Source organism: Fundulus heteroclitus, unplaced genomic scaffold, assembly GCF_011125445.2.
Source record: "Fundulus heteroclitus isolate FHET01 unplaced genomic scaffold, MU-UCD_Fhet_4.1 scaffold_491, whole genome shotgun sequence".
Lineage (NCBI taxonomy): Eukaryota > Metazoa > Chordata > Actinopteri > Cyprinodontiformes > Fundulidae > Fundulus > Fundulus heteroclitus.
In genome coordinates this window covers 80,377-92,618 of record NW_023396914.1, presented here as the reverse complement: position 1 = coordinate 92,618, position 12,242 = coordinate 80,377, and the positions used below count along the sequence as shown (strand labels likewise).

Genomic DNA, 12,242 nt, shown 5'->3' with positions numbered 1-12,242 from the left:
TGAGAAACCTTTCTCCTGTCAGACGTGTGAAAAAATTTTTCAGTGACAGAAGTACTTTTAAAACATCACATGAAACTCACACGCTGAGAAAACACTTCCCGTGTGAAATCTGTGGTCAGTTTTCTCCGAAGCAGTAATATGACTCTTCACATGTGCACTCCGTATAGATGAGAAGCCTTAACAAGTCAACCCTCTGGACAAGGTTCAGTGATGTAAGTTCATTTCAGGCCCAACATGAGCGCTCAAACAGGTGAGGAGGTGTAAATTCTTCAAGTCTAATATTGAAACACTTGAGCAGTTTCAGTGATAAACTTATCCTCATAAATCTGAAGGCCTAAACTTCAGTGTTTGAAAGGTTAATTTATAAAATTTATGTATTTTCCTTAGTGTGTAAAGAAATGGCCACACAAATAGGTATTTGTGATCTTATCACAGTCAAGTTGAAAAAACTTCAGAAAGAAATACAAAAAGATGACAAGCGATGAAGTATATAAATCATGTAAAATAAGTTATTTAAAATCAAGTTTCTTAAAACCGTTAGAAGGTCAGGATTCTAGCAGTTTATGGTAGAATGCTGAACGTCGTAAAAGCTGCAAAATGTGTGAAACTTGTTTTCACTCCCTGGCAATTGACATAATTCTCTTCTTGCAGTCTTGCAAAATACAAACTGTTCTAGCTGCTTGTTCTCGACATGTCAGGCAGGAAATCTTTTCTTCCATTGTGTCCCACTACTTTTCTGTGACTGGTCAGAATTTGGAATATATTTTTATTTTGGACAGAAGGAAATCTCTCAGGCATCTGTCAAAGTAAACCATGTAGTCGCTCCTGTACTTCTTGTACAAAATAAACTTAGATTTGTGACCAAGGAATATATGAATTGTCTTAAAGTCAGAATAAATGTGTTACACTTGCTTGTGGTGTTGTGTCACAGCTGTTATTTTTCAATAAAGTTACCATTTTTTTTATGAAGCTTTGCCTTTTATTCAGAGGAACTAGATCTCCTTTATTCTGGAAGGTGATATTTTCCTTTTCTTCTGGGTGTATCTGAGACAGTCAGGGCAGTAAAGCATATTAGATAGTTGGTCTTATTATGAGATCAAAATAACTTTTTAATGTGTTATAAGAGCAGAAAATCTACCAAATTTTGGACTTAAAGAAGAAAAAAGCCTACGATTTCTGAGAAAAGAGATAAAATGACAAATATAGTTAATCTTTGTCATTTCTAACATGTTTTTCTTTTATTTTTACTTCTGGAAGTTTATTAGAATATTCGGGGTTTTAGTTGATAAGACTTTTACATTTATGGGCTTCTGTCCAGCAGGGGGCGCTAATACTTTCTCACTGCTATCAAACAGGAAGCAGCTGCGTCGGTGACTTCCGGTGCTAGCAGCGTTAGCATGGTTAGCTTGTGTGTGGTCGGTGTGTGTGTGAGTGTGTGAGTCTGCGCAGCAACAATGTGTTCCGTGGAGCCCTCTGAGAGAGTTTATCAGAGAGAGACTAACTGCTGCTGCGGAGGAAATCTGCTCCCAGCTGGAAAGAAACCATCGTCCGCTTCGAGGAGGGAGATGGACCGTCAGCGCAGACTGCTGGACCTCACCTGGAGGCCCCGGCTCAGCTTACAGCCAGCAGGTTGGCTCCAGCAGCGTACCGGTGGGCTTCTACTGGGGGGAGGTTTCAGGAAAGTGGTCGCTGGAGCCAGTTTGCAGCTCCGGCTTTTTATTCCTGAAGCTTTGTGACCAAAAACTGAGCAGAAATCAGGAAAAGGTTTTCCTCTTCGTGGAAACACAGAAGAAGAAATGCTTCCTAATAAAATCCTTTAGATATACTTTAGTGGCTGGCCCAGTTTCTAATAAAATACTGTGGATTTGAAAGTAAAACCCTAGATTTTAGTAAAAAATTAATTTGGTAAAGGAAAACTCCCCTTTAACAGGGAGGAGAACCTCCAGCAGAACCAGAACCAGGCTCAGTGTGAACGCTCATCTGCCTCCACCCACTGGGGCTTAGAGAAGACAGAGCAGAGACACAGAAAGCTCAGAAGCTCACATTGACCCAGGAGTACTTTCTATGGTAGAGAAGACAGAGCAGAGACACAGAAAGCACAGAAGCTCACATTGACCCAGGAGTACTTTCTATGTTAGAGAAGGCAGAGCAGAGACACAGGAAGCTCAGAAGCTCACATTGACCCAGGAGTACTTTCTATGTTAGAGAAGACAGAGCAGAGACACAGAAAGCACAGAAGCTCACATTGACCCAGGAGTACTTTCTATGTTATATGGTAATAGAGGATGATCTGCCTCCCCTGATTATGTCACAGCTAACAGAACGCCAGACCAGGTGTACCTTCTATGAAGAAAAAAATGACAGAGAACAAAAAGTTAAAAGCTGAAATAACAACAAACACTGCAGATTGGAGAGCAGGAGTAATTCTAAATTATATTCTTGATTTAACAGGAAGCAAATGAAGGGAAGCTAAAATTGGAGAAATATGATCCCGCTTGTTGATTTTCATAAGAACTCTTGCTGCAGCATTTTTGGATCAGCTGAAGGCTTTGAACTGCATTTTGTGGAATTCCTGATAGTAAAGAATTACAATAGTCCAGCCTTGAAGTAACAAATGCATGGACTAGTTTTTCAGCATCACTCCTGGACAGAATGTTTCTAATTCTGCTGATATTCCTGAGGTGAAAAAAGGAAACTCTGGAAACCTGTTTAATATGGGATTTAAATGACATGTCTTGGTCAAAAATAACATCAAGATTTTATAGTTTATTACCAGAGGCCAAGTTAATGCCATCCAGATTAAGTGATTGATTAAGAAGTTTATTTTTTGAGGACTGGTCTGGGGCTGGAACTAAAGATTATTTAACTATCAATTAATCAGTTGGTTATTTTTATGATTAATTAAAGAATCTGACAAAAAGTTTTATTTCCATTAGTTTTTTCCAAAATATAACATTTAGACTGATGGAACAAATAAGCTCTCATAAAGTAAGTTGCTACTTAAGTGTTCTGTTACAATAATATTAGGTAATAAATAATTCTGCTTCAAATAAAGAAGTTTATGTTAACTAGATTGTTTGTCAATCATTTAATAGTCAATGTTGTCTATATGAGCAGAAATTTAACAGAAGTGAAGCTGTCAAATTTCCAATAACGTTTTTTTTTTTCTTTAAAGAATCAAAAAGGCTGTTAGATATTTAATACTTTTGATCTCTTCTTAGGGTTTTACATTTTTAGGGTGTCCTATAGGGACGCTTATGTCTCGTTTTCTTAAGTGTTTTTAATTTGGGTCTGCCTCTTACCATTCTTAGTTTCATTCTGGTTACATAACTATAAACACTATTGATTATTTGGCAGCAAATTAAAACTTAAAGCTGAATCAACAAATTATTACCATCTGAATGTAATTGTTTTCCGATTGTTAGGGCTGCTTTATGATCCATAATGCGATCAGCGTCCATCTTGTTCTGATTAATTCATGAACTCACAGCGCCTGAATGTGGAGGATGGAGCTGCAGCGCAGAACATTGTTCTCTAAGCAGCAACAGCAGGAGTTCTCCACCATCTCAGAACCCAGTGCTTGGTAGGGACTGGTTATAAGAAACGGGTTCAATGTTTAGATTAACATTAACATTTAGAAGTTGTTATTTTAGTAATCATTATTATATTGAGTATTCTGACGATTAACCGAGTAATTGTATAACAAATTGCCACATTCTGCAGAATTTTCACTTAATTACTTAAGCTTATTTTAGGAGTAGTAGAAATAAATGAAAAAATGCTAATTAGCCAAATAATTAGATTTTTTAAAAATATTAAGGCTAGATCTGCAGCTAAAACATTCCAGAATCAAGGCAAGTTTGTTTATAAAGCACTTTCCAGTAACAACGATTCAAAATGCTGTGCATATAAAAAAAAAACATTCTGGTTCTGGTTCTGGTTCTGTTCTGCAGAGCAGGCTGGAGCCAGAAGACCTGAGTGGTCTAGAGGGTTGATGCCTGACTAACAAGTCTGTGATGGATTTAGGTGCTCATTCAGGGATTTATAGACTAACAGAAGGATTTAAAGTCTATTCTCTGAGATCCAGGAGCCATGGAAGGACTTCAGAACTCGGGTCCATGTTCTCTACGTTCTTAGTCTTAGTGAGGACTTCAGAACTCGGGTCCATGTTCTCTACGTTCTTAGTCTTAGTGAGGACTTCAGAACCGGTCCATGTTCTCTACGTTCTTAGTCTTAGTGAGGACTTCAGAACCGGGTCCATGTTCTCTACGTTCTTAGTCTTAGTGAGGACTTCAGAACCGGGTCCATGTTCTCTACGTTCTTAGTCTTAGTGAGGACTTCAGAACCGGGTCCATGTTCTCTACGTTCTTAGTCTTAGTGAGGACTTCAGAACCGGGTCCATGTTCTCTACGTTCTTAGTCTTAGTGAGGACTTCAGAACCGGGTCCATGTTCTCTACGTTCTTAGTCTTAGTGAGGACTTCAGAACCGGGTCCATGTTCTCTACGTTCTTAGTCTTAGTGAGGACTTCAGAACCGGGTCCATGTTCTCTACGTTCTTAGTCTTAGTGAGGACTTCAGAACCGGGTCCATGTTCTCTACGTTCTTAGTCTTAGTGAGGACTTCAGAACCGGGTCCATGTTCTCTACGTTCTTAGTCTCAGTGGAAGGACTTCAGAACCGGGTCCATGTTCTCTACGTTCTTAGTCTTAGTGAGGACTTCAGAACCGGGTCCATGTTCTCTACGTTCTTAGTCTTAGTGAGGACTTTAGAACCGGGTCCATGTTCTCTACGTTCTTAGTCTTAGTGAGGACTTCAGAACCGGGTCCATGTTCTCTACGTTCTTAGTCTTAGTGGAAGGACTTCAGAACCGGGTCCATGTTCTCTACGTTCTTAGTCTTAGTGAGGACTTCAGAACCGGGTCCATGTTCTCTACGTTCTTAGTCTTAGTGAGGACTTCAGAACCGGGTCCATGTTCTCTACGTTCTTAGTCTTAGTGGAAGGACTTCAGAACCGGGTCCATGTTCTCTACGTTCTTAGTCTTAGTGAGGACTTCAGAACCGGGTCCATGTTCTCTACGTTCTTAGTCTTAGTGAGGACTTCAGAACCGGGTCCATGTTCTCTACGTTCTTAGTCTTAGTGGAAGGACTTCAGAACCGGGTCCATGTTCTCTACGTTCTTAGTCTTAGTGGAAGGACTTCAGAACCGGGTCCATGTTCTCTACATTCTTCGTCTTAGTGAGGACTTCAGAACCGGGTCCATGTTCTCTACGTTCTTAGTCTTAGTGGAAGGACTTCAGAACCGGGTCCATGTTCTCTACGTTCTTAGTCTTAGTGAGGACTTCAGAACCGGGTCCATGTTCTCTACGTTCTTAGTCTTAGTGAGGACTTCAGAACCGGGTCCATGTTCTCTACGTTCTTAGTCTCAGTGGAAGGACTTCAGAACCGGGTCCATGTTCTCTACGTTCTTAGTCTTAGTGAGGACTTCAGAACCGGGTCCATGTTCTCTACGTTCTTAGTCTTAGTGAGGACTTTAGAACCGGGTCCATGTTCTCTACGTTCTTAGTCTTAGTGAGGACTTCAGAACCGGGGCCATGTTCTCTACGTTCTTAGTCTTAGTGGAAGGACTTCAGAACCGGGTCAATGTTCTCTACGTTCTTAGTCTTAGTGAGGACTTCAGAACCGGGTCCATGTTCTCTACGTTCTTAGTCTTAGTGAGGACTTCAGAACCGGGTCAATGTTCTCTACGTTCTTAGTCTTAGTGAGGACTTCAGAACCGGGTCCATGTTCTCTACGTTCTTAGTCTTAGTGAGGACTTCAGAACCGGGTCCATGTTCTCTACGTTCTTAGTCTTAGTGAGGACTTCAGAACCGGGTCCATGTTCTCTACGTTCTTAGTCTTAGTGGAAGGACTTCAGAACCGGGTCCATGTTCTCTACGTTCTTAGTCTTAGTGGAAGGACTTCAGAACCGGGTCCATGTTCTCTACATTCTTCGTCTTAGTGAGGACTTCAGAACCGGGTCCATGTTCTCTACGTTCTTAGTCTTAGTGGAAGGACTTCAGAACGGGTCCATGTTCTCTACGTTCTTAGTCTTAGTGAGGACTTCAGAACCGGGTCCATGTTCTCTACGTTCTTAGTCTTAGTGAGGACTTCAGAACCCGGGTCCATGTTCTCTACATTCTTAGTCTTAGTGAGGACTTCAGAACCGGGTCCATGTTCTCTACGTTCTTAGTCTTAGTGAGGACTTCAGAACCGGGTCCATGTTCCCCGCCTCTCGCCCCAGTGAAACGCTGGAGATAGAACCAGCACCCCCCCCCGGGACCCTATGAGGGATTAAGCGTGTCAGAAAATAGACGGATGGATGGATGGATGGATGGGATGGATGGATGGATGGGAATGTAATAAACCAAACCTCTCTTTGATCGCTGCTTAATTTATGGCCGAAGAAATTAAGATCTGACAACAAAACAGGTTGAAATTGCTCTGGTCTGCAGGACCTAATTTACTAAATGGATTTTATTAACCGTTTGGTGAATTGTAATCCTATCGTCTTATTGGCTGTTAAAAACAGAGGTGGGTCTTTGTGAACTGCTCAGCCAAAAACAAAAAAAACTCTGTTGACAGAAAAAGGGGGGAGAACTCCTTGTTCTTCCTTTGGCTGCGCGCTACATCTGGTTGAAGTCCTAGGACCTGCTCTGTCAATCCAGCAACCATCAGGGTGAAGATGATGTTTGGCTTTGTCCAGCAAGGCAACCATCACCGTTTCCAACGCGTGTTCCAACGTGAGGAATTATCAGCAGAGATGAGGTCTCTTCTATACTGCTGAAAGTGTCTGAAGGAGAAGAGCCCTGTTGCATCGTGCTTTTATCATCTCAGGGTGTGGTCCCACAGGTATCGGAGTTTTGGGTCCTACACCGTGTTGCATACTGGGAGCCGTAGTCCGAACGGCCATTTTCTGGCACAACAGCTCAGAGCTAAAACGCTGCTGAGTTAAAAACATTTCACTTGCTGACACAGAAAGATGAAAAAATAACTAAAGTGACCTTTTCTTATAATAATCACATTAACAAGACTTTTATTTGTCCAGATCTTCCACATCATTATGGCTGTAAGGAGAAGGAGATCCAGACGAGCCAGCAGCCTTGTAACGAAGAGACAAACTGTAGTTTGGACCAAGAGAGACCTCGGCAGGTGATGAAGGAACAAGAAGAACCCGAATTCCTGCAGGTGAACATTAAACTGGAGGAACCAGAACTTCTGCAGCTAAAAGAGGAACAGTGTGAAACTGGAATCAGTCAGGTTGAAGAGCGGCTTGTTCTGAATCAGCAGACTGATACGCTAATGATGAAGGAAGGAGATCATGGAGAACCAGAACCTGGTGAGGACCAGTTCCCCTCTCAGAACGCTCCTGAAGCTGAGAACCTAAACCAGAAAGAGAACCTTGATAAAGACTCAGGATTGATAGAAGAAGTGTTGAAACAAAATAATAGAGAGGAAACCAAACTGAAGAGAAACAAAGTTGAGAAAAGAGCTTTTTGTAAAATCTGTGGTAAAAGTTTCAGTCCGTGTTATTTATATGATCACATAAGAACTCACACAGGTGAGAAGCGTTTCTCATGCAAGACCTGTGGAAAGCGGTTCATTCAAAGTAGTCAGTTGACTGGTCACATGAGAACTCACACAGGTGAGAAACCGTTCCCATGTCAGACATGTGGGAGACGTTTTAATCAAAAATATAACTTGGTTACTCACATGAGAATTCACTCAGCTGAGAACCTAAACCAGAAAGGGAACCTTGATAAAGACCCAGCATTGAGTAGAGATCAAATGTTGAAACAAAATAACAGAGATAAAACCAAACTAAAAAGAAACAAAGTTGAGAAAAGGGCTTGTAAAATCTGTGGTAAAAGTTTCAGTCCATGTTATTTATATGATCACATAAGAACTCACACAGGTGAGAAACGTTTCTCATGCAAGACCTGTGGAAAGCGTTTCATTCAAAGAGGTCAGTTGACTGGTCACATGAGAACTCACACAGGTGAGAAACCGTTCCCATGTCAGACGTGTGGGAAGCATTTTAATCAAAAAAATAATTTGGTTACTCACATGAGAATCCACTCAGCTGAGAAAAACCTTCCCTGTGAAATATGTGGTAAACATTTCTCTCGCAATGATCTGTTAGCCTCTCACTTGACCACCCATACCAGTGAGAAACCTTTTTCCTGTCAGACCTGCGGAAAAGCTTTCAGTCTGAAGATTTATTTGACCCGACACACAAGAACTCACACAGGTGAGAAACCTTTTCAGTGTCAGATTTGTGGAAAAGGTTTCATCCAAAAAGAGAATTTAATTACGCACACAAGAACGCACACAGGTGAGAAACCTTTCTCCTGTCAGATGTGTGAAAAAAGTTTCAGTGACAGAAGTAATTTAAAACATCACATGAAAACTCACACAGTTGAGAAACGCTTCCCGTGTGAAATCTGTGGTCAGTTTTTCTCTCGAAGCAGTAAATTGACTCTTCACATGTGCACTCATATAGATGAGAAGCCTTTAACAAGTCAACCCTCTGGACAAGATTTCAGTGATGTAAGTCATTTCAAGCCCAACATGAGCGCTCAAACAGGTGAGGAGGTGTAAGCTGATAACATTGAATTACTTGAGCAGCAACATTCCAGTGTTAAAGGTTAATTTATTAAATCAATTTATTTTCATTACAGTCTGTAAATAAATGGCTACAAAACTGGGTATTTATCTGTAATCTCTCACAGAGGATTGAACATTTTCAAAAAGAAATACAAATAGATGTAACCACAAATTATATAAATCATGTAAAATAAGTAATAGAAAATATCAAGTGCTTAAACTTAGCATAAGGTCAGGATTTATAAGTTTATGGCAAAAAGCTGCAAAATACTCTGCTCTGTGAGTTCTTGTTGCTTGTTCTCGACACGTCTCGGCAGAACACTTTTCTTCCATGCTGTCCCACTACTTTTATGTGATTGGTCAGGATTTAGAATTGAATTTTATTTTGGACAGACGGAAATCTCTCAGGCATCTGTCAAAGTAAACCATGACGTCGCCCTGTTCAACTCTTGGTTTAAAGCAGAAATTAAATGAAAAGTGAAATGCCTGCTCTGTCTTCCCAAAAACCCCAGTCGGCCTGATGACCATCTGCACTAAGCCTGGTTCTGGTTCTGTTGGACATTTCTTCCCGTTAAAGAGGAATTTTTCTCTCCACTGTTGCCTCATGCATGCTCAGTATGAGGGATTGCTGCGATGCCATCGACAGTCCACTGTGGCTCTACGCTCTTTCAGGAGGAGTGAACAGTAAAAGTCAATGAGAAGATGCAACCTGCTGGGTTTCATTCAAGGAAACATTGAACCCACCTGTCTGGAGGTTTATATGCGTTCTTGAACTGTTTAATGTTTGGACACCCCTTTAGTTCCAACTGTTCCATGGTCTTGCTCCACAGAAATACAAAAAATTTAATTATAAGAGGACAGTTCACACCCCCCCCCCCCCAACCAATGAATATTTTTGTAATATTACTTGGTCACAATTTTATTTTTTTGCTTTGAACACTATTAATGCTGTTTGTGTCTCTACAAGATCTGTAAATCTGAGTAATTCTGACAGCAAACATAGTAAATTGGTGTGGTCTCTATATCCAGCCCCATGAATAATCTGTATAGCTTCCTTTTGCAGAATGCATAATGGTTGTATTACACTTTTATAATTATTACCCCTAACCACTGCCCAGTTGCTGAAATATGGAAGAACTGTTGAAAAATATAGAATGTGAAGTGATTTGTAATCCAGAACATGTTTTTTTCTTAATTAATATTTCAATCTCCCTCCTTGGTACTTTAGCTTGTACATCCCTAATGTTGATTTCCAGCATTTGTGTTCATCAATGATCTCAGAAAATATATTTCTACACCTTCTTAAATTAAACCCATCTAAATGACCTTGTAACTGTGGTTTAGTTCTTTATTTTCTCAACTAGAATAAATCTGGTTTAGCTCAAATTTAATGACAATTTATTTCTACCAAACCAGACTTTAATTTTAAACTCTGTTTTAATCTTTGTAGTAACAACTGCAAGTTGTCATCAGAACAAACAAATGTTTTTACCATCTGCAAATAACACACACTTAATGTACCTCATGTACAAAATAAACTTAGATTTGTGACCAAGAAATATATAAATTGTCTTAAAGTCAGAATAAATGTGTTACACTTGCTTGTGGTGTTGTGTCACAGCTGTTATTTTTAAATAAAGTTACCATTTTTGATGAAATTTTGCCTTTTATTCAGAGGAACTAGATCTCCTTTATTCTGGAAGGTGATATTTTCCTTTTTCTTCGGGGTGTATCTGAGACAGTCAGGGCAGTAAAGCATATTAGATGGTCAGTAGTTGATCTTTTTATGAGATCAAAATAACTTTTTTAATGTGTTGCTAGAGCAGAAAATCTAAAAAAATTTGCACTTAGAAAAAGAAAAAAAGCTTAAAATGTCTGAGAAAAGAGATAAAATGTTCTAAAACATAGTTTATCTTTTAACCTTATAACATGTTTGGCTTTGTTTCTGTACTTTTGGAAGTTTATCAGAATATTTGTCTTTTTTATGGGCTTCTGTCCAGCAGGGGGCGCTAATACTTTCTCACTGCTATCTTTTTGAACGAGTTCTGAAAGAGCCTGAAGACTTGTATATATATAGATGGAGACTTCATCACTTTGCACAATTTCTGCAAATGATTGAGGTTCTCAGGTGTGTGACAAATGATTGATGTTCTGACTGTGAAATATTTATGTTTATGTAACCTTTATTTATCCAGGTAGGTCTCATTGAGATTAAGAATCTCTTTTTCTAGAGAAACCTGGCCAAGAATGGCAGGAGCTCTCAATTCCAATGAAAAACTACAGACATGTAAATACATTAAAGATGCAATTTTGGCAGAATACGATAAAAAATTTGACAAAATATCTACAAACAGATACCTTATTTATAAACTGTTTTAAAAACTCCCTTAAATACATTAACAGAGACCAAATCCTTCAGCTTCAAGTTCCTCTGCAAACCTTAGGTACATTTAGTCAAATCAACCCATTCGAATGCAAAGAAAAACCTTCTGAATATTTTCTATTAACAAGCGAGAGAAGAGGGAAGTTATCCCAAGATGGTTTTGTAAATTAAATTATACCATTGAGTAAATCTACTCCTGGGAATGATCAAATTAGTTATAGTATGTTAAATAATCTTAGTGATGTGAATAAAGAAATATTGTTAGAATTATATAATAACTTGAGTTATATTTGCCCCCTAGTAAATAGGGCAGATGGTCATAAATATTCTTGCTTTCCCTCTCTACAGCGTTCCAGCTCATGCGGCTATTTTTATTGTACAGATCAGTTATCAGCTGATCACTGCGCTGGTGGCTCCGCTGTCTGAAATCATTCCGGTGTTGGCGACACTGATGACGTAGACCTAGTTATATTTAATTACAAATATAATTTTTCCCCCGGCTCTCTGGTAAAACACTCATCAACAGAGTGGCTTGAGCTAAAACCGAAACTGAAGGGGGTGTAATGGTTCTCCAACGACAGCGCTATTGGGGCATTTACATCTAAAAAGGGATTCATGAGTTGTGAAGTACTGTTGGGGGGACTGGAGGCTGACAAAAATTCTCGTATCTCTGGGACTTCTAGTGTTAACTAACCTGAATTATTTTTTGGTCAAGCCATGTTTTGATATTAATACTAGCCTGCTCCTGCTTATCTCTGAAGGCCCATCTTACCCCGGTTTAAGATTTGGCAGTAAAGGAGAAACAATGATCAGAGGCAAACATTTAAAATATGCATATTTAATTCATTTGGAATTCCAAAAGGAGACAAAACTTACAAGCTCATTGTTACCCACGTCCTTCTCCCAGGCATTGCAGTTTTGTCTAATCAAAGGTTCACAAAGACATCCTTTTATCACACCAGCAAACCCCTCCCGATTAGGCTGAGGGTTTGCGGAGGCAGACCCCGTGGGTCCAAGCGTGATCTACCCTCGAGGTTCCCATGCAGTACGGCTAATTTATTACTCAAACTGTCTTATCAGGGGTCAAGCCAAATGACCTCAAAGCCATAAGCCAACTCTCAACACATCCTGCAAGCTGCGTGTTAACTTTGTCCTGAAAGGGGAAGACACAGTTTAGAGGCCTTAGGAGTTCCTTTTATAATTCTCCATACAACTGCC

The 12,242-nt window shown here is 39.8% G+C and overlaps 1 protein-coding gene across 1 annotated transcript; it reads left to right on the top strand.

Moving 5' to 3' along the window:
- Positions 1–1,567: 1,567 nt before the first annotated feature.
- On the top strand, positions 1,568–10,299 carry LOC105919925 (gastrula zinc finger protein XlCGF8.2DB). Its single transcript, XM_036132367.1, has 3 exons — positions 1,568–1,629; positions 7,083–7,544; positions 7,899–10,299. Exons 2-3 carry the CDS (start codon positions 7,190–7,192, stop codon positions 8,633–8,635), a joined length of 1,092 nt encoding a protein of 363 aa, XP_035988260.1. The 5' UTR covers positions 1,568–1,629; positions 7,083–7,189; the 3' UTR covers positions 8,636–10,299.
- The last annotated feature ends 1,943 nt before the right edge of the window (positions 10,300–12,242 follow it).

What these genes read in the sequence shown, in the direction of transcription:
- LOC105919925 (XM_036132367.1), top strand. Translation starts at nt 7,190, where the DNA reads ATGAAGGAACAAGAAGAACCCGAATTCCTGCAGGTGAACATTAAACTG. An exon ending in AGCTTTTTGTAAAATCTGTG is followed by an intron (nt 7,545 to 7,898) that starts GTAAAAGTTTCA and finishes GTAAAATCTGTG; the next exon opens with GTAAAAGTTTCAGTCCATGT.